The sequence below is a fragment of the Elephas maximus genome, chromosome X, assembly GCF_024166365.1.
Source record: "Elephas maximus indicus isolate mEleMax1 chromosome X, mEleMax1 primary haplotype, whole genome shotgun sequence".
Taxonomy (NCBI): Eukaryota; Metazoa; Chordata; class Mammalia; order Proboscidea; family Elephantidae; genus Elephas; species Elephas maximus.
The window spans coordinates 177,298,710-177,325,919 of NC_064846.1; the positions used below are offsets into that span (position 1 = coordinate 177,298,710).

The 27,210-nt window shown below is 49.5% G+C and overlaps 1 protein-coding gene across 1 annotated transcript in view; it reads left to right on the forward strand.

Moving 5' to 3' along the window:
• The first annotated feature begins 6,556 nt into the window (after positions 1 to 6,556).
• Positions 6,557 to 27,210, forward strand: part of LOC126068887 (cAMP-dependent protein kinase catalytic subunit PRKX-like) — an 84,855-nt gene continuing 64,201 nt past the window's right edge. The window contains exons 1-3 of the mRNA XM_049871572.1: positions 6,557 to 6,652; positions 7,861 to 7,939; positions 7,983 to 8,564. Of these exons, the coding sequence (XP_049727529.1) occupies positions 6,557 to 6,652; positions 7,861 to 7,939; positions 7,983 to 8,564 (757 nt within the window). The remainder of the gene's footprint in view (positions 6,653 to 7,860; positions 7,940 to 7,982; positions 8,565 to 27,210) is intronic.

Sequence of the window (27,210 nt, forward strand, 5' to 3'; positions counted from 1 at the left end):
GCAGGCAGGCAGGACAATGACGTTTTCCAGGAAATGATAAGAAGTCTTTATTCTGCCATGGACATTGAATTTCAATCCATTCAGATTTGAATGGGTCACTATATTGTTTGGAGAACTCTGAGGTAGCCTTTACTGAAATTAGGAGATTTAATCAGATGATTGGAAACTTGGTCAACTAACCAAATATTGAAGCATGCCACCTATATTTCCAAGATGTGTGTATATATATATATATATGGAAACCCTGGTGGTGTAGTGGTTAAGTGCTATGGTTGCTAACCAAAGGGTTGGCAGTTCAAATCCACCAGGTGCTCCTTGGAAACTCTATATGGGCAGTTCTACTCTGTCCTACAGGGTCACTATCAGTCGGAATCAACTCAACGGCAATGGGTTTTTTGGGATATTTATATATATAAAATCTTGCTCGCTGAAAGTGAAGAGAACTTGAAGCACGTATTGATGAAGATCAAAGACCACAGTCTTCAGTATGGGTTACATCTCAATATAAAGAAAATAAAAATCCTCACAACTGAACCAATAAGCAACATCATGATAAACAGAGAAAAGATTAAAGTTGTCAAAAATTTCATTTTACTTGGATCCACAATCAATGCCCACGGAAGCAGCGGTCAAGAAATCAAATGACATCTCACCCCCAACAATACTGGCATTAATCCAAAAAACACAAAATAACCAATGTTGGAGAGGCTGCAGGGAGATTGGAACTCTTATGCACTGCTCTTGGGAATGCAAAATGATACAACCACTTTGGAAAACAATACGGCACTTCTTTAAAAGGCTAGAAATATAGAACTACTACACGATCCAGCAATTCCACTCCTTGGAATATACCCTAGAGAAGTAAGAGCCATCATATGAATAGACAGACACACACCCATGTTCACTGCAGCACTATTCACAATAGCAAAAAGATATTCTCATTAGCAGATGAAGGGATAAGCAAATTACAGTACATACACACAATGGAATACTACACAGCGATACACATTGATAAATGAGCAGAACATCTCACAACATGGATAAATCTGGAGGGCATTATGCTGAGTGAAAAACGTCACTCATAAAAGGACAAATATTGTATAAGACCACCATTATAAGACCTCAAGAATAGGTTTACACGTAGAAAAAAATATTCTTTGATGATTACAAGTGTGGGGAGGGGCAGGAAGGGGAAATCACTATCTAGATAGTAGCCTAGTATCAGCTTCAGTGAAGACAAAAATAATACACAATATAAGGGAAGTCAGCACAACTGGACCAAAACAAAAGCATAGAAGTTTCCTAGACACATCCAAACACTTTGAGGGACCAAGTGGCTGGGGCTGGGGGCTGGCGACCATAGTCTTGGGGGGCATCTAGGTCAATTGGCATACCATAGTCCGTAAAGAAAATGCTCTATATTCCACTTTGGTAAGTAGCGTCTGAGGTCTTAAAAGCTTGAGAGTGGCCATCTAAGACACATCTATTGGTCCCATCACATCTAGAACAAAGGAGAATGAAGAAAACCAGAGACACAAGGAAAATATTAGCCCAAAGGACTAATGAACCAGAGACTCCATCAGCTGAGACCAGAAGAACTAGATGGTGTCTGGCTGCTTCTACCACCAACTGCTCTGACAATGATCATAGCGGACAGTCTGGACAGAAAGGGAGAAAGATGTAGAACAGAATTCAAATTTATGAAAAAAGACCAGACTTACTGGTCTGACAGAGACTGGAGGAACCCCCGAGACTATGTACCCTGAACACTCTGCCGACTCAGAACTAAAACCATTGCTGAAGCCCAACGACTAGAAAGACCTATAAAACAAAAAAGAACACAGGTGCAGAACATGCTTCTTAGTTCAAACAAATATACGAGACCAAATGGGCAACTCCTGTCCAAAAGCAAAGAACAAGAAGGCAGGAAGGGATAGGAAGTGGATGAACGGACACAAGGAACCGGGGGTAGAAACTGGAAAGGGGGAGTGTGCTGTCACATTGTGGGGATTGCAACCAATGTCATGAAACAAAATATGTATACATTTTTGAATGAGAAATTAACTTGAGCTGTAAACTTTCACCTAAAGCACAATTAAAAAAAAAAAAAGAAGAGAAATCAAAGGACATATTGCATTGGGCAAATCTGCTGCAAAAGACCTCTTTAAAGTGTTAAAAAGCAAAGACGTCATTTAAGAACTAAGGTGAGCCTGACCCAAGCTGTGGTATTTTCAATCACCGCGTATGCATGTGAAAGCTGGACGATGACCAAAGAAGGTCAAATAAGAATTGATTTCTTTGAATTACAGTGTTGATGAAGAATATTAAATGTACAAGAGACTGCCAGAAAAGTGAACAAATCTGTCTTGGAAGAAGTACAGTCAGAATGCTCCTTAGAAGCGAGGATGGTGAGACTTAGTCTCAAGTACTTTGGACATGTTCTCAGGAGGGGCCAGCCCCTGAAGATGGACAGCATGCTTGGTAACGTAGAGGGTCAGCGAAAAAGAGGACAACCCTCAACAAGATGGGCTGGCACAGTGGCTGCAACAATGGACTCAAGCATAACAACGATTGTGACGATGGCACAGGGCAGTGTTTCATTCTGCTGTACATAGGGTCACTATGAGTCAGAACAGACTCAAGGGCACCTAACGACAACAACATATATATGAAAGTAGCCCTGGTAGGGCAATGGTTAAGCACTCGGCTGCTGACCAAAAGGTGGGCAGCTGGAACCCATCAGCTGCTCCTTGTGAGAGAGATGTGACAGTCTGCTTCTGTAAAGATTTACAGCCTTGGAAATCCTGTGGGGGCAGTTCTACTCTGTCTTACAGGGTCACTATGGGTCAGAATGGAACCAACAGAAACAGGTTTGGTTTATAGATAGAGAGAGAGAGAGAGAATCTAAAAGAAGTGTATAAAAGCTGCCTTCATAGACTTTGGAAACCCTGATGGCGTAGTGGATAAGTGCTACAGCTGCTAACCAAAGGGTCGGCAGTTCAAATCCGCCAGGCGCTCCTTGGAAACTCTATGGGGGCAGTTCTACTCTGTCCTATGGGGTCGCTATGAGTCGGAATCTGGGTTTTTTTTTGTTTCATAGACTTAAGGATTTTGATTCTCTTATATTTAACAATATCTGCACCTGGTTACAGAGCCCTGGTGGCACAAACAGTTAAGCACTTAGCTGCTAACCAACACTTCACTGGTTCAAATCCACCAGCCGCTCTACGGGAGAAAAATGTAGCAATCTGCTTCTGTAAAGATTACAGCCTAGAAACCCCTGCGGGGCACTTCTGCTTCTGTAGGGTCGCTGTGAGTTGGAATCAACTTCCCAGGAATGGGTTTGGGTTTTGATTTGCACCTATTGTTAAGGAGCCCTGGTGGTGCAGTGGTGAAGCGCTCAGCTGCTATGAGAAAGGCTGGTGATTGGAACCCACCCCGAGGGAGAAAGACCTGGCAATCTGTTTCCATAAAGATTCCAGCCTAGAAAACCACATGGGGGCAGTTCTACTCTGTCACATGGGATTGCTAGGAGTGGAAATAGACTTGAAGACATCCAACAATACAGGCATTGTGTGGAATTTACAGCTAATTCTTGCTAGGGGCAGGTATTATTCCTTTAGCATAACAGAGTCCGGTATTTCTTCACAACAAATAATGTCATATCATAGAGGTGGCGATGGCTCTTTCAAGACTAGCTTAGAAGTTTGTTTTTTTTTTTTTTTTCTGTATTCAAAGGAACATGATGTGGTTTCTAAAGAATTTTTATGATCTTTACAGATAAAAGCTGCCTTGTAAAGCAAACTGTTGTGAAATAGGGTCATCCAGGGAGCCTGAAGAGATAGGTGTGTGGGTGGGAGAGAGATGGTCGGATCACCTGTGTCCACAATCAGAGTTTCAATCTGACAGGCCCTCAAGTGTTTCTTCCAGGGTGCAACTGGAAGGCAAAGGCAGATGTCCGCTTGTTGGTAGCTTCTGTCGAGTGGATTCTGACTCATGGTGTCCCCATGTGCACAGAGGAGAAATGTGCTCCACAGAGTTTTCAAGGATTTGACCTCTCTGAAGAAGATTGCCAGGCCTTTCTTCTGAGGCTCTTCTGGGCAGGGTTTTAGCTGCCAACCTTTGAGTGAGTAGTACAGTGCTTAACTATATACGTCACCCAGATTCCAGGATCAGCTTGTTTTTGTTGTTCTTACTTGCCCTCAAGTTGACCCTGACTCATGGTGACCCCATGTGTAGAGTAGAAGTACAGTCCGTAGGGTTTTCAAGGTGGTGACCTTCTGGTAGCAGTTCACCAGGCCTTTCTTTCAAGGTATCACTGGTTGTATTTGAACCGCCAACCTTTGGTTGGTAGTGTTCAGGAGGAAAATTACTAAGAGATGTCTTACTTTGATTTTAAGGTGTTTCTTAACCACAAAACCAAATATTAACCATAAAAAGCCTGACCCAAACTGAAAAAGCCTGCCAGAAGCTGCTTTATAGCAAGGCCAATTTTTCTCACCCTGCTAGAAAAGAATAGCTACTGTAGAGTCAATTCTGGTTCATGGGAACCCCAGGTATCAGAGTAGAACTGCTCCACAGGGTTTTCAAGGTTGGTAATGTTGAAGAAAAACCCTTGCCGTCAAGTCAATTCCAACTCATAGCAACCCTGCAGGACGGAGCAGAACTGCCCCCATACAGTTTCCAAGGAGCACCTGATGCATTTGAACTGCCGACCTTTTGGTTAGCAGCTATAGCTGGCTGTAGCTCTTAACCACTATGCCAGTGTTGAAGAGGAAAATTAATAAGACATCTTACTTTGATTCAAGGTTTTTCTTATCCACAAAGCCAAATTTTAACCATAAAAAGCCTGACCCAAATTGCAAAAGCCTGCCAGAAGCTGCTGTATAGCAATGTCGATTTTTCTCACCCCGCTAGAAAAGGGTAGTTGTAATTTAAATCTCCAAAAGCTGCAGGTGGGTGGAGGGACAAATTAGCAGCAGCCAGGCCAGAAGCAGAGGCCTGTCTAAGGTATGGCAGGTATGAAGGTGGCACACACCCTGGGCGCCCCTGGAAGGCGGGGGTGGGGGGCGGGGTCACTGCTGAGCAATTTTTAGTAAGCAGGTATGACCCGACGTCCTTCCTCAAGGATAGTAGACACAGAGGTGTGTGCGCGTGTTGGGGGGGGTGGTGGCTCCAAATGGGGCACCTGCCCCAGGGCACAAGTCCAAGGGGCGCCAGACGAGGCACAGAATGACACGCTGAGGCTCCACAAATATAAAAGGCACCTGGTGAAGGCAGCCGGACAAAAGCCAGGAGATGTTTCTGCCAACTCGTTGCTGCTATCGACATCTATTCCTCTAGAAATGGGGTGACTCCCGCAACCTCCCCTGCAACTTAGAGATTGCCCCTGGGTGCGTGTTACAACCCTGATCAGGGCAATTTCAGCGCTTGCTCTTTGCACTATTTTTGGTACATCCGCCTCTGGTGAGATGGCATCAGGGCTTCCAACGGGTTCAGTCTGCTTAGAACCCCTGCTGAGAATTTGCATTTCCACCCCAGATACCCTGAACCAGAAGCTACGCTGTAACAAGACCCCCAGGTGATTCTTAGGTATAATTAATTTGGAGACCCACTGCTCTACTAGTGCTTCTCAGAATTGGTCCCTAACCTGCAGCGTTAGCATCACCTGGCAACTAGTTAGAAATGCAAATTCTCCACAGGGTTCAAAGAAAGGAACAACCAGTTAGAAGTCCTGCCTGTTAGCGGTGGATCTCAGTGAAGGGTGGAGGCAGAGTTCAGTCAATGTCCTGAAGATTGGCCAGTAGTTGATCTATTCTTTTCCCTCCTCTTCCCTTTATAAGCCCCACTGTACCTAGCTTCTTCCAGCCATTTGCTTTTTCTGGAATCAAAATGGTCTCTCTATATGCACATGGAAACCCTGGTGGCATAGTGGTTAAGAGCTAGGACTGTTAGGTCAGCAGTTTGAATCCACTCCTCGAAAACCTTGTGGGGGCAGTTCTATTCTGTCCTGTAGAGTTGCTGAGTGGGAATGGACTGGAGAGCAATGGGTTTGTTTGTTTGTTTTAATGCACTTAGAATAACTGCTCAGAGTAAACTATTTTCAAATTTGGTGAATTTTGATTATTTTTAACAGTCTAGCACTTAGTAACACACTGCTTAACCAATTTTGCCATAGAGAGCCTATGTTGTTGTTAGGTGCCCTCCAGTCGGTTGGAACTCATAGGGACCCCATGTACTACAGAAGGAAACACTGCCCAGTCCTGCCCCATGTACTACAGAAGGAAACACTACCCAGTCCTGCCCCATGCTCACAATAGCTGTTATGCTTGAGCCCATTGTCGCAGCCACTGTGTCAATCCATCTCGCTGAGGGTCTTGCTCTTTTTTTGTTGGCCCTGTACTATGATAACTGCTTAAGTGGGTGTAAAACCTTATCCTTGACGACCTTAGCTTTTTTTTTTAAATGAGCTTTTTTTTTAAAAAAATTATTTTTTGGTGAAAATACATCAAGGCGTGCTCCCACTGAACAATTTCTACGCCTGTTGTTCAGCGAGATGGGGGATGACCTTTTTAGCTGTCAGCATTTTCAAGGTCCAGCCCACGTGGAGAAGCCATCCGCACAGCGCGGACACCGGGAACCTCCCACGTTGGTGGCGTGGGGCAGGCAGAGCCCCAGTGGCTGAAGCGTCACAACGCGTCCTAGTCTTAACCAGGCGCAGAGCTCGAGAGGAGCTGAAGGAGCCCATTGTTTGCACTGCAGCTCAAGATTTGGCGAAGAATAGCCAGGAGGCCTCAGGCCAGGGGGTAACATTGCCACACACCAAGCGCTGGTGAAGGCGGGGCGAGAGCTAGCAAGCCAAAAGCAGAACTGGGTTCTGACTTCCTGTCGCCCCCAAAGATGCCAAAGCCTTATCCTCCGTTTCCATGAGGCTCCCAACCCCAGCACCTTGCCTTCTCATCCCGGAATCGCTAACGCTCCTCAAAATCACTATCAAGACGGTTTCCCTCTTGCTACTCAAAGTGTGGTCCGCCGACGGACCTGCAGTGTCAGCCGGGGAGGGGGGAGCAGGCTACATCTCTCTGCAGCCGAGGCTTGAGGCCAATCTGCACCTTAACCAGACTCCCGGGGAAAGGGTTGCTGGATAAAAAACACTGGATGTCCGGTTATATTTGAATTTCAGATAAACAAGGAATCACTTCTTAGCATAAAAACCCACTGCCCTGGAGTAGATTTCGACTCATAGCGAACTATGAGTAGGACTCCTAGGAGAAGTTACGCGTAATCTTCATGGAAGCTAGCCGACTGCCACACCTTCCTCCAGCAGAGTGGCCGGCGGGTTGGAAACGCCCACCTCTCGGTTAGCCGCGGAGCGTTTTAACCCATGCGTCACCAGGGCTCCTCTTCTACGTGTATATATACATCCCAAATATTCCATGGGATATATATACTTACACTTAAAAAAAATATATCACCGGTTGTGTATCTGAAACTCAAATTTATCTGCGAGCCTTGCATTTTTCTTTTCTGTTGTCCCCGGTACTTTGCAAGCTGGAGTCAAGAAGTTCCGGTGACTGCGTTCGGTCGTTCCATTGTTGCAAAGAAATGTTTATTTGGGAATACCCATAGATTCACAGGCGGCCGCAGAGGACAGCCCAGGAGGTCCCGTGCGCCCCCACCGTCCCCCGTCGGAACCAGGAACAGGACCTCAGGGGCGTTTCTATTCGCTGAACTGACGCCCCCGGGGTCCGCGGAGGCGCGCGGGCGGACACGGTCGGTGTACCCTGACTCTGATCAGCTCTCAACCTCATTTCCTGACCCTTTTAAACTTTGCTCTAACCACACCCTCCCTGTCCCCAGCTCCTTCTGACCTTCCTTCCGGGCCCGGGCGCGGGTCCCTTGGGGAGCTCGGGGCCCCCGCCCCGCACGCTCCACGCGGGCCCAGTCCCCGCCCTGTCCCCGCCGTCGCTGACTCCCGGGAGCGGCGGGGCGGAGCGCGGAGGCGGGCGACGCCCCCAACTCGCGGTCCCCGCGCCCCGCCCCGGCTTCCGCCCGGCCCCCCATCAACGCGCACGCTGCGCGCTCGGGTCGCGGAGGCGCCGGGGATGAACAGCGAGCCGGGCACCAGCGGTCTGGACCCCGCCTTGCCGCCGCCTGTCCACGCCGCGCCCCCTCCGCCCCCGCCGCCCCCGCCTCCCCCGGCGCCCGGCGCCCAGAGCTCGGCCCCTGCCGCGAGCGGCCGCCACGACCCGCTGCTGCTGCTGCTGCTCCTGCAGTGACCCTCGGCCGCGCCCCGCCTTTGTCCCCGCCGGGCGCGCGGGAGCGGGGCGCATGGGGCGCCGCTGATGCCGCCGCCCCACGCCGCCACCGCCGCGCCGCCCTCCGAGGCTGCGTCCCGGGAAGCCCGGACCCCATGGAGGCGCCCGGGCCGGCCGAGGCGGCCGCGGCGGGCACTGGCCCCGGGGTCCACGACGCCGAGAGCGCTGGGGGATCTCCTCAAGGGGCGCTGCGCCCCGAGGCGCCCACCTACCGGCTGCAGGACTTCGACACGCTTTCCACCGTGGGTGAGTGCGCGCGGGGACCGACCAGGGCGCGCGGGGACGGGCCGGGGCGCGCGCTCTGCCGGACGCGGCGTTAGACAAAGGCTCCAGTGTCACCGCCGCCGTCTCACGGGTAGGCTCCTTGTCCCGCCCTGTCTCCCATGGTCCCCTCGCGGGGAGCCCCTGGCCTTCGGCGAGTCGCGAGAGTCGGAGGGCGCCCCCCGGTGAGCTCACCGGACCTGCCGGCCGCCCTGCTCCGGGCTCGCATGGATCCCGGTTCACACACCCCCTTACCAGCACCACTACCCCGGTGTCCGGGCCACCTGACGTCACAGAACTTCCTGGGTAACCACATGTGACCCTCCCAGGCAGCGACCCCCAGCGACCTGCGGACCTGACCCCGGCCTCCCTCGCCCTCCCGTGGAATTTGCAGCCGGAGCGGGGAGTGGAAGAGCCGTAGAGCTTGGAAGGGGCCAGAGGTCCCGTGGAGTTTTGGGGGGTGGTCGCTGTTGAGATGAATTATGCATTTCCCGACACGTCTGCACGTTCGCTCTTGTTTCTCTGAGGCTTGAAATTCTTTTATTAGACAATTTCCATTTCTTTTGTGCCCTAGCCGTGAACTTGACCCAACTGGCCAGCTTGAAAAGTCGATTTCAAGTTCTCTCTGGGCGTTTGGAACCTTAAACGTACGGGAGTGGGTCAGGATACCCTAACCTGCGCCGTATTTAAACTATGGGCACCAGGGAGTCTGTAGCTTCTTAGCAACCCTTTGTTGCTAGAAGGTTGAACCAACGTGTTGCTTATTAGGAAAATAAAGAGGGATATCTTGTGTAGGGAGCCCTGGTGGTGCAGTGGCTAAGAGCTCGGCTGCTAGCCAAAAGCTGGGCAGTTCGAATCCACCAGCCACTCCTCGGAAACCCTATGGGGCAGCTCTGCTCTGTATTATAGGGTCCTATTTATGAGTCAGAAGGAAATCCTGGTGGCCTAGTGGTTAAGAGCTACGGCTGCTAACCAAAAGGTTGGCAGTTCAAATCCACCAGGTGCTCCTTGGAAACTCTATGGGGCAGTTCTTCTCTGTTCTCTAGGGTCGCTATGACTGGAATTGACTCGAGGGCAGTGGATTATGAGTCAGAATCGACTCTGTGGCAACAAGTTGTTATTGTTGTTGTACCTTGTGTATAAGAGGTCCTGGTGGTGCAAAGTTTAAGTGATTAAGAGCTGACTAGTAACATAACTTTTTTTAGTAACATAAAGGTTGGTGGTTTGAACCCTCTCAGAGGCTCTGAGGGAGAAAATACCTGAGCATCTACTCCCGTAAAGATTACAGCCAAGAAAACCCTGGGGAGCCAATCTACCCCCTCACAATGAGGTGGAATCTACTTGATGGCACCCAACAACAACAACAACGATCTTGTGTGTGTGTTTCTGGGGTTCTTTTTCTCAGGTTCACTCCCTCCTTTTGGAAATAGGGAGATCAGGCACCCGGGGGAATCAAAGAGTCAAGGTCAGAGCTTATGGTTCACTACTTTCCGCTTGCACCCCCGTTGATTCTGACTGATGGCGCTCCCTAGCGCGTCAGCGTAGAGCTGTGCTCCCTCACAGGGGTTTCAAGGGCTGATTTTTAGACGTAGATCACCAGGCCTTTCTTTCAAGGCACCTCTGGGTGGACTCGAACCTCCAAACTTCCAGTTGAGAGCATTCACCTTTTGTACCACCCAAGGTCAACTTATGACTTAGCAGCACTCAAAGCCGTAGCAGGCGTGCATCAGAACCACGGAGGGGAAAAAAAGAGGCCTCTTCGCTAATATGTAGTTGGTGATGAGGAAGGGGTCACCAAGCAAGCCTGAGTTTGGAAAGGGGGGTGGGAGGAAGGCAATGACTTCAAAGTCAATGTCATAGGTGGTTTGGAACATTGCACTAAGGAGCCCTGATGGCACAGTGGTTAAGCACTGGAGTGCTAACCGAAAAGTCGGAAGTTCGAACCCACCAGCTGCACTGCCAGAGAAAGACTAGGCGGCCTCCTTTCGTAAAGGTTTGCAGCGTTGGAAACCCAATGGGGCAGTTCTGCTTTGCCTATAGGGTTGCTATGAGTCACAGTTGAGTCGATGGCAATGGGTTTGGGTTTTATAGGCGGGCATCAGAGAAGTCTCTGAAGACAGGCCTGGAGATCTAGTTCTGAAAGGTCACAGCCTTGAAAACCCTATAGAGCACAGTTCCACTCTGCACACACGGGGTTGCCATGAGCTGGAGCCAACTGACAGGCAGCTAACAGCAACAGATACGTGGAGGCCACCTTTGTCATGTACAACTTGCCAGTGGCCGTGGCAAGAGCCACTCAGCTCCTGGGCGTGGAGGCCCGGCTGGAGACAAGCGAACCTGGGCTGCAGTGGGCAGACAGGTCTCGGGGTGGGGCGGGGGGGGGGGGTCCCTGTGGGGAGGAGGAAAGGATGGAGAGGTCAGCAGGGCTGGGTTATGCTGGCCGTGGCAGTGGCGAACTTGTGGAAAAAGTGCTATTACGGACTCAGTTGTGTTCCCCAAAATTACGTGTTGTAAATCCTAACCCCTATACCTGTGGATGGAAACCATGGTGGCATAGCGGTTAAGTGCTATGGCTGCTAACCGAAAGGCTGGCAGTTTGAATTCACCAGCCATTCCTTGCAAACCCTATGGGGCAGTTCTACTCTGTCCTGTAGGGTTGCTGTGAGTCAGAATCGACTCAATGGTAATAGCAATGGGTTATACCTGCAGGTTAAGAGCTATGGCAGCTTATCAAAAGGTTGGCAGTTCAAATCCACCAGCTGCTCCTTGAAAACCCTGTGGGGCAGTTGTACAGCAGCTGGTGTGATTTGGTTTGGTTTCCCACTGTATGGAGAAAACGCAGGGGCTTTGAATAGTTGGGAAACCCTGGTGGTGCAGTGGTTAAGTGCTACGGCTGCTAAACAAAATGTTGGCAGTTTGGATCCACCAGGTGCTCCTTAGAAACCCTATGGGGCAGTTCTACTGTGTCCTATAGGGTGGCTCTTAGTTGGAATCGAGTCCATGGCAATGGGGGATACCTGTGGATGTGATCCCATTGGGGAATAGGGTTAATGAGGTCATCTCATTGTAGAGTGTGTTTTAAGACGATCACTTTTGAGATATAAAATGAGCAGATCAGAAAGCATAGGTGAGGGAAGGTAGACACCCCATGAAGATCACCAAGAATCCCAAGAACAAGGACCTTTGCCTAGAGCCAACCAGAATCCCAAACCAAACCTGCTGCCGTCAGATTGATTCTGACTCATAGCTACCCTGTAGGACAGAGTAGAACTGCCCCACAGGGTTTCCAAGGCTGGAATCTTTACAGAAGCCAACTGCCACACCTTTCTCCCTGAGAACGGCTGATGGATTCAAACCTCAGACCTTTCTGTTAGCAGAACACTTTGACCACTGCGCCACCAGGGTTCCTATTTCCCTAGAATAAAACCAAAAAACCCTTTGCCGTTGAGTCAGTTGCAACTTATAGTGATCCTATAGGACAGAGTAGAACTGAGTTTCCAAGTAGCACCTGGTGGATTCAAGCTGCCAGCCCATAGCACTTAACCACTATGCCACCAGGGTTTCCTGCCTAGAGCAGGAGCCCTGAATTCAGATCTAGCCTCCTCAACTGTGAGAAAACAGATTTCTGTTTGTTCAAGCCACCCACCTGTGGTATTTCTGTTACAGCCCTGCTGGGAGACTCAGAGGAACACCCACATCTGAGGTCCACTGAGGGTCTCCCCACATCTGCCTCCCTGCCCCGCTTTCTCTTCCTGCCTATGAGCAGTGGGCTCCCCAGAAGCTGGGCTGAGTGCCTTTCAAATCTGGTTGTGTTTCAGGGTTGCTGGGCGGGGCAGGAGCAGGGACCGTGCAGTTACAACAGAGGTGGAAATCGGAGTGAACAATGGCAGAGCCAGGGCACCCAGTGCCAGCGATTGTCTTCCTTTGGGCACTTGGGTGGGTCTGTTGTGAAATGCCGGGGCTGGTGGCCAGGCCAGGCTGCCGGGTGACTTGTGTGTCTGCAGTCACGTGGGGGCCCTGGAGGACGCCAAGTGGGCAAGGGTGTCTGGTGAGTAATCTCGTCCTTAAAAATAGAGTGTCACCGCCCCAGGGGACCAGAGGAGAGCTGTGTTGCATGAGAGGAGCCCTCCTGCCGGGTTTGTGTGTCTTGATGAAGACAAGGGTTGTTCCTCAAGGCTGGTTTCATGTAGGCGCTGAGGGTGGAGGCTGAGAGTTGGCGTGTTGTGCTCCGGCCATGGGGCTAGCAGGAGCCAGGAGGTGGGGTCAGGCTTATATGTGTGTAGGGTGTGTGTGTATGTACTAGTCTGCATGCATGTGTGGTGTATGTGCGCCTGTGTGCATGTGTACACATGGCATATGTGCATGTGTGTGTGTGCATGTGTGCACGTGTGCAGGCGTATGTGTAGCGTACACATATGTATTCACATGTGCCTGTGTGGTCCCTGGGTGCATGTATATGCGTCATGTTTGGTGCGTGTGTGCATGTGTACACGTGGCATATGTGCATGTGTGTGTACGCGTGTGTGGGCGTATGTATAGCGTACACACATGTATTCACATGTGCCTGTGTGTTCCCTGGGTGCATGTATATGCATCATGTTTGGTGCATGTGCACCTGTGTGCATGTGTTCACGTGGCATATGTGCATGTGTGTGTACACATGTGTGTGCATGCACACTGTGTATGTGAACATGTGGTGTGTGCGTATGTGTACTCCCTCTTGACATGTTCCCAGCTTTGGTGACATCATCCGCAGCCTTTGACCTGGGCCCCTTTCTTCAATGCTTGCTATTTTTAGGTGCCATCAAGTCGATTCTGACTCACAGCGACCCTCTAGGAGAGAGTAGAACTGCTCTGAGGGTTTCCACGGCTGTCCTCTTTACGGGAGCAGACTGCCACATCTTTCTCCAGAGGAGTGGCTAGTGGGTTTGAACCTCCGACCTTTCAGTTAGCAGCTGAGCGCTTAACCACTGCACCACCAGGGCCACCTTCTTTAATGCTGGTTAAAGATGAAGGCCCAGCACAGTTTGCCTAGAAGAATGAGTTTACAAACTCTCAAGCCTTTAGAACCGTCGTGATTGTGTCTCTGAGCCATGGTCTCCATCAACTTTTGACCATTTCTCAAGGTGGGATGAGGAGAGAAGGGGTAGGTCGAGGAGAACCCTTCACCCAGCATCCACCCGTGGTGACGTCTTCTCTAAACCAAACCCGTTGCTGTTGAGTGGATTCTGACTCACAGCGAGTGGCCTTATAGGACAGAGTACAACTGCCCTATAGAGTTTGCAAGAAGCGCCTGGTGGATTAGAATTGCCGACCTTTTGGTTAGCAGCAGTAGCCCTTAACCACTGTACCACCAGGGCTCAGATATCTTCTGTAGCTGTAAACAAACAGTTGCCACCAAGTCAGTCCTAAGTGATGGTGACCTTTTGTGTGCCAGAGTAGAACTGTGTTCTGCAGGGCTTTCAGTTGCTGATTTTTTGGGAGCAGGTTGCCAGGCCTTTCTCCAAGGCACCTCTGGGTGGACTGGAACCACCAGACTATCCATAAGTAGGTGAGTGCTTCACTCTTTGCACCACACAGGGACTCCTACAGAGCCGCAGCACAATACCAGACCCAGGATGCCAACGCAGGTCCATTCATGTTGGTGAGACGGCTACACAATTTCATCCATTTTCTCCATGTTTTGCACGTCCCCATTTGTGGGTGTGGCACAGTGGTTAAGCATTTGGCTGCTATCCAAAAGGTGGGTAGTTTGAATCCACCAGCTGCTCCTTGGAAACCTCATGGGGCAGTTCTACTCTGTCCCGTGGGGTCGCTATGAATTGGAATCAACTTGATGGCAATGGGCTTGGCTTTCGTTTTTTAATTTGTGGGTGTGAGTGTGTATTTAGGTGTGTGTGTAGCTCCGTGCGGTTTTATCCCATGATTCCCAATGCCCAGATTGGCATTCAAAGGGGGAGCCATCTTCAATCACTCCACCGCCGAGATTCAGAACTTTTCCAGCACAACAAGGAAATTGTCACGCATCCTACTATCGGAAAGTCTGACTTTCTTAAGCTCCAGGAGACCTTCCTTAATGAATAATTAATGACAGATGGTTCTCTCTAAAGGGCTTACACTTATTTTCCTACCTGGAGGTGAGTTTTCTCCCTTGAGCTCTTGGCTCCTCTTCACTGGGGAGGGGAGCCTTCCCGCCCCAATCCTTGGAGACGTTCACCCCCCACTGTTCCTTTTGCCCAACTTCCAAATGAGTGCCATCAAGACTGTAGAGATTTTACTGTGCATGTAGTCTTAGAGTCTGTCTTAGTCATCTAGTGCCGCTATAACAGAAATACCACAAGTGGGTGGCTTCAACAACAACAACAAAAAAAACATTCTGTCACAGTCTAGGAGGCTAGAAGTCAGAATTCAGGGCGCCAGCTCCAGGGCAAGGCTTTCTCTGTCAGCTCTGGGAGAAAGTCCTTGTCCTCAATCTTCCCCTGGTCTAGGAGCTTCTCAGCTCAGGGACCCTGGCTCCAAATGACACGTTCTGCTCCTGACTCTTCTTGCTTGGTGGTAGGAGGTCCCCCATCTCTCTGTTTACTTCTGTCTTTTATATCTCGATAGAGACTGACTGAAGATACAATCCCATCCTGTAGATTGAGTCCTGCCTAATTAACATAACTGCCTCTCATCCTGCCTCATTAGCATCATAGATGTAGGATTTACAACACGTAGGGAAATCACGTCAGATGACAAAATGGTGGACAGCCACACAATACTGGGAATCCTGGCCTAGCTACGTTGACACACATTTTTGGAGGACACAATTCAATTCATAACAAAGGTGGTGTTTACATAAGGCATCGGGAGGGAGTGTTGTTTATTGCTTCACAATACACAGAAGATGGTGTCCAGACCTCTCGTCTCATTTGAACAGGCTTGCCCACGTGAATGACAGTTCCAGTTTAATTGCGTCAGAGGGAAATTGAGAATGGAGATAAAATATTAGACAGAAGGGAGAGTTTCCACTAACTGTCCTCTTACCTTCTTAAAACTGAGGCAAAATACCCGAAGCGTAGTGTTAACCATTTTAAAGGGTGCCATTCAGTGGCATTTAGTACATAACCACATTCAACGACCATCACCTCCGTCTACTTCCAGCACATTTTCATCACCCCTGATGGAGACCCCAGGATACCTGGTGGCTCAGCTGCTAACCAAAAGGTTGGTGGTTCGAATCCACCCAGCAGCTCCATGGAAGAAAGACCTGGCCATCTGCTTCCTTATAGATTTCAGCTTGGTAAACCCTGAGGGACATTTCTACTCTGTCACATGGGGTCACTGTGGTTTGGAAGCGACTGGACAACACCCAACAACAACAATAACAAAGGAAACCCCGTACCCATTAGCAGTCACGCCCAATTCCCCTGGCCCCTAGCCCCTAGCAACCACTAATCTGCTTTGTCCCTGTGGATTTACTCATCCTGTGTTCTCCTCTTCTTGAAAACTCTCCTTTTCCCTCTTTCTTCTGCATCTCCAAGGGCATGAGAAGACCTTGAGGAGATCCAGGGTCCAAAGTTCCTGCTTAGAAAAGGAGAATGGGCCTGTTGGAGAGGAGGGTTAGAAAATGCAAGGAGTAAGAGCCAGAATGAAGTCCCTGGATGGCAGGAACAGTTAAGTAGTCATCTACTGCCTAAAATGTTCGTGCTTCTAGTCTACCCAGAGGCACCTCGGAAGAAAGGCCTGGCAATTTGCTTCCAAAAGGTCACAGCCATGAAAATCCTGTGGAGCATGTCTTAGTTACCTAGTGCTGCTATAACAGAAATACTGCAAGTAGATGGCTTTAATAAACAGAAATTTATTCTCTCACAGCCTAGGAGGCTAGAAGTCTGAATTCAAGGCACCAGCTCCAGGGGAAGGCTTTCTATATTGGCTCTTGAGGAAGGTCCTTGTCATCAATCTTCTCCTGGTCTAGGAGCTTCTCATCACAGGGACCCTGGGCCCAAAGGAATGGGCTCTGCTCCTGGCTCTTCTTTCTTGGTGGTATGAGGTCCTTCTCCTTTCTGTTCACTTGTCTCGTTTACATCTCAAAAGAGACTGACTTGAGATACATCCTAATCCTGTAGATTGAGTCCTGCCTCATTAACATAACCGCCTCTAATCCTGCCTCATTAACGTCATACCAAAAAAAAAAAAAAAAAAAACCCCAAACCCATTGCCATCAAGTTGATTCTGACTCATAGCAACCTTACAGGACAGAGCAGAACTGCCCCATAAAGTTTCCAAGGAGCAACTGGTGGATTCAAACTGCCGACCTTTTAGTTAGCACCGAATGCTTAACCACTGTGTCATGGAAGTTAGAATTTACAACGCAGAGTAATTACATCAGATCACAAAATGGTGGACAGCCACACAATACTGGGAATCATGGCCTAGTTGAGTTGATACACATCTCTGGGGGACACAATTCAGTCCATAACAAGGGTGATACATTTTTGTAATTTTTTGCCTTCTCTCGTGTCTGAGCCCTTTGCTTCATCCGCACCATCCGTCCACCCCCAGCCAGCAAACGGCCCTGTGGTCATGCCCCTGCTAAGACCCAGTGCTGCAGCTAGCTCCCACATGGCCCCACCAACTCCAGTGAGCGCCATCTTGGATCTGTCCCCACCTGGGTTCTCTCTTCCCTGCTTTCTGCTCTCGGCCCCCTTGTTCCTTCTCACGTGTGGGTGAAGGAAGGCAGGTCCCCACGCAGTAGGCTTACTTCATCCCATTCAGGAATCCCCAGGGGCAACGTGCCTGGGGACAACAGTGCCTGGCTCCTTTTGGGTAACCCATGGGTAACCCATGTGGACAGTTCATGGTGTCATGATTGTGGTCACAGACATGGTCACCGGACTGGCCACTCATCCACAGCTGCTGACCGGAGGGAGGTAGCTCTCACAGGGAGCAAGGGGCAGAGGACACACTCGACACTGTCCCCACCCAGACAATCCCTAGAATCTTCTGACCACAGTGCCCTTTCTGGGAGAAGCCTGCTCAGAATTCTAAGTAAAGCGCTTCCAGTATCTTTTGGAACAATGCCCTGGGGCTTTCTTTGTAGCTTCCCCAAATTGTTTCAAACAAACACTGTACTACCGCCTTCTCTTCTACCCCCCTCTTCCCCCCTTTTTGGAGTACTTGTTAGTGCAGTTTGACAGAAAACTTGCTCAGAAAGGACACAGAGTTCCCATACACGCCTACCCTGCTAGGTTTCTCCTGTTAGTAACATATTGCATCTCTGGGGTACATTTGTTACAATGGAAAGACCAATGGTAATATATTAGTATTTATCTTTTCAAAAAATAATTAATTTGTTGTTGTTGAGAATATCTGTAGCAGAAGGCACATCAGTTCAGTAGTTTCTACATGTACAATTCAGTGACCTTGATGACATTCTTGGAGTGGTGCAGCCATTCTTACTCTCCTTTTCTGAGTTGTTCCTCCCCCGGTAACATAAACTCACTGCCCCCTAAGGTTCCTCCCTAACCTTTTGAGTTGCTGTTGTCAGTTTGATCCCGCAGAGTTCTTTCAAAGAGCACAATGCTCAAGGCAGACATTCTTTACGAAACTGAAAAACCAAACCCTTTGTGGCTGAGTCGATTCTGACTCATAGCAACCCTATAGGACAGAGTAGAAATGCTCCGGAGGATTTCCCTATAAGGGAGAGGCTGGAGGATTCAAACTGTGGACATTTTGGTTAGCAGCCCAGTTCTTAACCACTGCAAAATCGTTTGATATATGATTTTTAGCTAAGTCCATACTTTAGGACCCACGGTGGTGCATTGGCCAGGTGCTAACTCAAAGGTGACAGTTTGAACCCACCTACCCAGCTACACGGGAGAAAGACCCGGTAATCTGCTTCCAAAAGGATAACAGCCTAGAAACCCTGTGGGGCAGTAGTACACAGAATTGACTGGACGGAGCACAGCAACAAAGTCCATAGTCTACGGTGTTCATTCTTTGCTTCCTACAATCCTGTGGGTTTTCACAAATGCATGTCACATGTCCACCATCACAGTTCCACGTAGTTTCACTGCCCTAAAACTGCCCTGTGGTCCACCTAGTCATCCTTCCCCTTCCCCCTTCCCCTGGCGACCACTGGTGTTTATACACAGTTCCGCTTTGTCCACAATGTCATGCTGCAGTTGTTGTTGGGTGCTGTTAACTCGATTTCTGACTCGTGGAGACCTCACCAGGTATAGAGTAGTACTGTGCTCCGTAGGGTTTTCTTTCTTTTGCTCTCTCTCTTTTTTTTAAATTGTGCTTTAAGTGAAAGTTTACAATTCAAGTCAGTTTCTGATACAGAAACTTATACACACATTGCTATGTGACCCTAGTTGCTCTCCCTACAACGTGAAAGCACACTCCTCCTCTCCACCCTGGAGTCCCCGTGTCCATTCAACTAACTCCTGTCCCCTCTGCCTTCTCATCTCGCCTCCAGACAGGAGCTGCCCACATAGTCTCATGTGTCTACTTGAGCTAAGAAGCACACTCCTCACCAGTATCATTTTATGTCTTATAGCCCTGTCTAATCTTTGTCTGAAGAGTTGGCTTCAGGAATCCATAGGATTTTCTTGGCTGTAATCTCCACAGAAGTAGATTGCCAGGCCTTTCTTCCGCAGTGCCTCTGGGTGGGTTTGAGCCAACTGCCTTTAGGTGAGCAGCTGAGTGCTTAAACGTTGAGCCACCAGGGCTCCTGAGAATGTCAGATAGTTGATCATAAAGCAGATGGCACAGAACCGGGCACCCTTTTGTTCAGTTGTCCATGGGGTCACCATGAGTGGGAGGATGACCTGATGGTGGCTAATGACAGCAACCACATAGTGCCAGCGTGATGCTTGGCTTAATGTGTGTACGATAAAGGGCAGCTGCCCCAACACCATCAGCTCCTCATTTATTCGCTGGTACTTAAGGGGACCAGTGTGTCCCTGCTTGCCCGGGACTTTCCTGCATAGCTTTGAAAGTCTCATGTCTCGGGAAGCCCCTTGGGCCATGGCAAACCGGGAAGGTTGGCCGCGCTGATTGTATAACACATGCTGTTGGACAGCCACTGAGTGCCAGGCCTGGTCACGGACTTGGGGTGTAAGGGGACCCCAGTGGACACAGGTGCCCACCCTCTTTGGGTTTACGTTCCAGTCGGGGAGACAGACACACAGTGGGGGCTGGGCATGACACGTCAGTCGGGTGAATTACTAGGCATCCTAAGAACTATGGGAAAGTTAACAAAACAAAACAAAACAAAACAGGGTTACAGTGTTTGGGGGCCAGTCAGGTTGGGGGAGAGAGGTACACAAGCAGAAGAAAGAGAATGGTGGGAGGTACTGTCGTCCAGTCGGGTCCCCACTCGTGTCGACCCCATGCACAACCCAGTGAAACGCTGCCTGGTCCAGTGCCATCCCCACGATCGGTTGTGGATTGGCCGGCTGTGATCCATGGAATTTTCCTGGCTGATTTTTAGAAGGAGATCGCCAGACCTTTCTTCCTAGTCTGTCTTAGTCTGGAAGCTCTGCTGAATACAGTTCAGCATCACAGCAACACACAAGCCTCTATTGACAGACGGGTAGCAGCTGCACATGAGGTGCACTGGCCGGGAATCGAACCCGGATCTCTTGCGTGGAAGATGAGAATCCTACCATTGAACTTCCTCTGTCCCCAAGTATAGATTAGAAATATATTTATATTTAGCTTATTTATTTATATTGCTAACTATATAATTATTTACCTATATCTATCTATCTATCGGGAGCCCTGGTGATGCAGTGGTTAAGAGCTCGGCTGCTAACCAAAAGGTCAGCAGTTCGAATCTACCAGCTGCTCCTTGGAAACCCCCTGGGGGCAGTTCTACTCTGTCCTATCAGGTCACTATGAGTTGGAATTCACTAGACGGCAACGGGTTTGGTTTTTTTGGTTTTTGTATATATGTATGGAGCCCTGGTGGTGCAGTGGTTAAGAGCTCGGCTGATAACCAAAAGGTCAGCAGTTCAAATCCACCAGCCGCTCCTTGGAAACCCCGTGGGGCAGTTCTTCTCTGTCTTGAAGGGTCGCTATGAGTTGGAATCGACTCAATGGCAACAGGTTGAGCCTGTCTGTATCTGTCTGCTTACCTACCTAGTCATTTGTGTTATAAATGTTCTGTTTATTGGTTTGAGTGGTGGTTACAAGGACAAGTTGTTGCTGCCATCGAGCCGGCTCAGAGTCATGATGACCCCATACTCAACGGAATCTGATTGTGATTTATAGGGTTTTTATTGGCTCGTTTTCAGAAGTAGCTCTCTAGGCCTTTCTTCCTAGTCCCTCTTAGCTCCCCGCTGAAACCTGTCCAGCATCCTAGCAACCTGCAAGCCTCCACTGACAGATGGGTGGTGGCTGCATATTGAGGCCCATGGGCTGGGAATCGAGCCCAGATCTCGCACGTGGAAGCTGAGAATCCTACCACCGAACCACCCCTGCCCCCCATGTTTGCTGAAGGAGGAGCTGACTGCGTTAACTGAGGCTTTCATGGCCACGCACTCTTCTTTCTACCTGCCTGGACATTTATGCTCCTCCCTACGGCTACATTATAGAGCCCTCCCTGTTGGCAGGTAAACCCAGGTGTAAAATTACAGTAGACCCCTCCCTCTGCCCCCCAGTAATGGGCTTGTGCCAAGATGACTTGGCACAGGCCTCCCTTCCAGGAATCTGAGTCTGGTTTGGGGCTGGCCTTCCCAGCACACAGCTCTGCGAGGAGGCCTGAGACCAGCTCCTGGGAGGTAGCCACCTGGGACTTTGGAACCACAGAAGCCAAGCTTGTGGAGGACAGAGGAGATAAGGAACAAAGGAAGGACTGTTTACTCAGAGTCTGAGTCGTGAGCAAGGAAAGGAGTGCATTGATGAATTTGATAACACAGGTAGTTTTCAAAAATAAACATGGCAGGCCCTTTTTTTGAAGGTTACCTTTTTTTTTTTTCTCCCCCTCATTCAAAAATTTATACACATATTGTTTTGACATTGGTTGCAATTCCTGCAATACCTCTCTCTCTCTCCACCCCGGGTTCCCCATGTCCCTTTGCCTAGGTTTCCTGTCCCTTCCTGCCTTCTCATCTTACCTTTGGGCAGGAGCTTCCCATTTGGTCTCGGATACTTGATTGTACTAAGAAGCAGATTCTCTCAGGTGTGTTACTGTTTGTTTTATAGGCCTGTCTTATCTTTGGCTGGAAGGTGGACTTTGGAAATGTCTTTAGTTCCGAGTTAGCAGGGTGTCCGGGGGGGACCACGGTCTCAGGAGTTCCACCAGTCACTGTCAGACCAGTAAGTCTGGTCTTTTTTTTTGTGTGTGTGATGAAGATTAACTTTGGAAAAATAGAACCAACACTAAGACACATTACTGTCGACCCCGACTCACGGTGACCCCATGTGTGTCCGAGTAGAACGGAGCTCCGTAGGGCTTTCAAGGCCGTGAACTTTCAGAAGCAGACCGCCAGGCCTTTCTTCTGAGGCACGTCTGGGTGGATTCAAATGGCCAGCCTTTTGGTTAGCAGCCGAGTGCTTAACCATTCTGATCACCCAGGTATCCTAGAACCAATATTAGAAATGCTTTTAAGAACGCTGTGGGGCGGTTCCACTCTGTCCTGTAGGGTCTCTATGGGTTAGAATTGACTTGACAGCACCTAACGAGAGTTGCCAGGGAGTCCCTCGTTGGTGCAGACAGTTAAGCGCTCAACTACTAGCTGAAAGATCGGTGGTTCGAACCCACCCAGCAGCAACTCTGAAGACAGGCCTGGCAATGTACTTCCAAAAGGTCACAGCCTTGGAAACGCTATAGGGCACAGTTCTAGTCTGTACATGTGGCGTTGCCATGACGCAGAGTCAGCTCCCTGGCAACTAATGACAACAAAGAACAGTTTTCCAGAAGGAGCCCCTGGCTGGTGTAAAGGGTGTGCTTGTTCAGTCGCTAACTGAAAGTTTGGAGTTTTGAGTCCGCCCGGAGATGCCTCAGAAGAAAGACCTAGCAACCGACTTCTGAAAAGTTTAGCAATTGAAAAAACTCCATGGAACACAGTTGTACTCCGACACATGGGATCCCCAGGAGCTGGAGTTGACTGGAAGGCAGCTGGGTTTTATACCTAAGTGGGAGCCCTGGTGGTGCAATGGTTAAGAGCTCAGCTGCTAACCAAAACGCCAGCAGTTCAAATCCACCAGCTTCTCCTTGGAAACCCTATGGGGGCAGTTCTGCTCTGGCCTAAAGAGTCGCTATGAGTTGGATTCGACTCAACAAAAACTAGTTTTGTTTTTATCCTACATATGTGTAATAAGGTTGGGGGGCCCATGGGTGGTCCAAATGGTGAATGCCCTCTGCGGCTAACCAAAAGGTTGGAGTCCACCCAGAGGTGCAGCGGAAGAAAGGCCTGGCATTCTAGTTGCAAAACAGCCGTGGAAAACCCCATGGAATGCGTTCTATTCTGACACACATGGGGTCGCGGTGAGTCAGTGTCAACTCCAGGGCTACTGGTTTAATGGGTTAGTTCACAGGCACGTTTTTTGCATGTGTTGCGGGAGTGGGCATTTTTTCCTGGAATTTCTCATGTGGGCACCGTCTGGGGTAGGGAGGGTGTTACATCTCAGCCGTACCGTTAGGGCACTAAGTGGAGTTGGAGTTGCAGTTGGCATTTGGATTACATTTCATTACGAAAATAATTCTAAATAGCTGTGAGATGTGCTGTGGCTGTCCAGAGAGTCCTCGGAGAAAGCATAGAAAGCTTTCTGGGGCTCATCCTCCAGGAACGCCCTTAATCAGTGATGGAAATGGATTTGGGAGGAGCCGTAGATTCCAGGAAGGTGGCCTGGTGGTACAGTGGTTAAGCACTCGGCTGCTAACCAAAAAGTCGTTGGTTTGAACCCACCAGCCGCTCGGCAGGAGAAAGATGTGGCACTCTGCTTCTGTGAAGATGACCGCCTTGGAAACCCTATGGGGCAGGTCTACTCTGTCCTATAAGGTTACTGTGAGTCGGAATTGACTCATCAGCAGTGGGTGTTTTGGGTAGGTTCCAGGATGTGAATTCCTCCTCCACTGAGATGGGGCCGCTCCCTGTGGGCTAAAGAGAAGGGAGGGGGGGTTCTTCCTGTGAGAGGCTGTTACCAGTCCATGGTCAGCTGCGTCCCCGGGTAGGAATTTTCTAGAGGAAGCTTCAGGGCCGTCCTGCAAAAAGTCCAGGCCCTGGTCGCACAGTGATTAAGAGCTCAGCTGCCGGAAAAAAAGGTTGGCAGTTCAAATCCACCAGCCATTCCTTGGAAGCCCTATGGGGCAGTTCTCCTCTGTCCTGTAGAGTTGAATCGACTCGACAGGTTAGTTTTTTTTTTTCTAATCTAACAGGTCAGGTGCTGCCCAGGCCAGGTAAGGGGGTCAGTTTCTCTGATCAGGTGCAGAGAAGAGAGGAGGGAGAGTATGGGGCTGCCCTGTGTCCCTGGATGGTGCAAACGGTTTGCACTTGACTGCTAACCTAAAGATTGGAGGTTCAGACCCACTCAGCAGCACCACAGAAGACAGGCCTTGCGATCTGCTGGCATTAAACTCACGGCCTCTGAAAACTGTATGGAGCATGGTTCTGCTCCGACGCACACGGGGTTACCGTGAGTTGGGATCTGCTCCGACGCACACGGGGTTACCGTGAGTTGGGATCTGCTCCGACGCACACGGGGTTACCGTGAGTTGGGATCTGCTCCGACGCACACGGGGTTACCGTGAGTTGGGATCTGCTCCGACGCACACGGGGTTACCGTGAGTTGGGATCTGCTCCGACGCACACGGGGTTACCGTGAGTTGGGATCGATTCGATGACAACTGACCGCAAAAACAACACTAACCTAAAGGCTGAGGGTTTCAACCTACCCAGCCGCTCCACAGAAGAAAGGCCTGTTGATCTCTTCTGCAAAGATTACAGCCAAGAAGACCCTGTGGAACGCAGTTCTACTCTGACACACATGGGTCACCTTGAGTCAGAATCTACTGGACAGCAAGTTGTTTGCTTGGTTTTTTTTTCTTTTGTGACCTGCTGGGTCCTTCCACTTGAGTCATCCCAGGAGTGGGGTCCAGGCTCAACCCCGGGCTGCCAGGGCCCACGGCCACTGGGTAATTCTGTGTTTGAGGAAGACCCCACTTTGACCCCATGTCTTCCCTGCTGCTGTCTCCTAGCTCGGTACCCCTCTTGTTAGTGTTGGTTGTCATCGAGTTGGCACTGACTCACGGCCACCTCGAACACAAGAGAACCAAACACTTCCCGGTCCTGCGCCATCTTCACGATCGTTGGTATGCACCAGTCCACTGTTGCAATCATCACTGTGTATTTTGAGCCCCTTCCAATCTAAGGGGCTCATCTTCTAGTACTATATTGGGCAATATTCTGTTATGATCCATAGGGTTTCCATTGGCTGATTTTCTGAAGTAGATCAACAGGTCTTTCTTCCTAGTCTATCTCAGCCTGGAAGTTCTGCTGAAACCTGTCCATCGTGGTGACCCTGCTGGTACTTGAAATATCGGTGGCATAGCTTCCAGCATCACAGCAACACACAGGCCACCACACTACAACACGCTGACAGACCAGGGGAAGTGGGGGGGGTTGGGTACTCACTTCTCTTACCCATTAGGAAACCCATGCTAGAATTTCCACCAGGTTGTAGAGAAAAACTTTGTCTCATAAAACCCCTGCTGTGGTTGCTGAGTGCTGCCAAGTGGATTCCAACTCATAGCAACTCTATAGGGACAGAGCAGAACTGCCCCATAGGATTTCCAAGGCTGTAGTCTTTACAGTGAAACCCTGGTGGTGTAGTGGTTAAGTGCTACAACTGCTAACCAAAGGGTTGGCAGTTCAAATCCACCAGGCGCTCCTTGGAAACTTTATTGGGCAGTTCTACTCTGTCCTATAGGGTTGCTGTGAATTGGAATCAATTCGACGGCATTGGTTTTTTTTTTTTTTTTTGAATCTTTACAGAAGAGCCCTGGTGGCGTAGTGGTGAAGAACTCCGCTGCTAAGTAAAAGGTCAGCAGTTTGAATCCACCAGCTTCTCCTTGAACACCCTATGGGCAGTTCTACTCTGTCCTATAGGGTCGCTATGAGTCAGAACCGACTCGAAGGCACCTACCAACAACAGTCTTTACAGAAGCAGACTGCCACATCTTTCTCCGGCAGAGTGGCTGGTGGGTTTGAACCACTGACCTTTCAATTAGCAGCCGAGCACTTTAACCACTGCAGCACCAGGGCTCCTAAACCCTTGCTGAGATGCTCAGATCCCTGCAGATAATTGCAACAAATGCTACCGTATCCTGAGCAGGTGTCCAGTGCCAGCATTCCATTAATTCCGGGAGGTAGTTATTTTGGACATTTTTATTGACGAAGCAGTCTTTCAGTGAGATTCAGAGGGCAGCCTCTGCAGGGTGCTTTTGAAGTCGTCAAGGATGAATTGGGCGGGTGATTTCATCTTGTTAAGATCATTATCTGTAGAGAACAAAGGGGCTGAGCAGGTGTGGGGCTAGGTGTGGCCCCCAGGAGCTTGGGCGCTGCAGAGAGAAATCCTTTGTGATGTGCAGGGCACCTCTGGTCTTAGTTTGGATGGCAAACAGAAGCGGGGCTCTGTGCGGACACGTGTGCACACTTGCATGTTTGTGCTTGTGTTGGGGGCTTGCGGGCGGGGCCAGAAGAGGAGACCACTGAGCCAGCTTATGTTTGGAGCCAATGTCAGCAGAAATGAATTCTCCCGGCATGAGAAGTCCAGGTCAGTTGAAAGTCCAGACGTGGCAAGAGGATGGTGAAGGCGAACCGTCTCGATGAACCTTTTCTTGGGTGGTGGATTCCATTTATAGTTACACCTCAGGGAGGGATTTGAATTTTGTAAATAATGCCATCAGTCTGTTGACTCAGAGTATTACCTGCTAAACCAGTCGCCGTTGAGTCGACTCCAACTCATGGCGCCCCCAAGTGTGTCAGAATAGAACTGCACTCCATGGGGTTTTCAAGGGTGATTTTTCAGAAGTCAATCGCCAGGCTTTTCTTCTGAGGCACCTCTGGGTGGACTCGAACCTCCAACCTTTTGGTTAGCTTGGGTGGGACTCTAAAGTAAAACCAATTGTCCTTGAGTTGACCCTGCCTCACAGCGACCAGGTTTGTGTCAGAGTAGAACTGAGCTCATAGGAATTTCATTATATGTGAAAATAGTTTGTAGGCTAGATTTTCTTAGTAAGCATTTCTGAGTTGGCTTGATGATTTCCCAGGAATCATAGCCTGGTTAAAACTGTTTTTTTTTTTTTTTTTTTTCACTTAAACACCAAAATTTTGGATATTTTTCTGTCACTAAGGAGCAATCATACTGTGTTCTCGCCGAGAGTCAGTTTTTGACTCATGGTGACCCCTTGTGACAGAGTAGAACTGCGCCACAAGGTTTCCTAGGCTGTAATCTTTATGGGGAAGCCCTGGTGGCGTAGTGGTTAAGTGCTATGGCTGCTGACCGAAGGGTCGGCAGTTCAAATCCGCCAGGCACTCCTTGGAAACTATGGGGCAGTTCTAGTCTATCCTATAGGGTCGCTGTGAGTCGGGATCGAGTTGACGGCAGTGGTTTTTTTTTTTTTTTTAATCTTGATGGG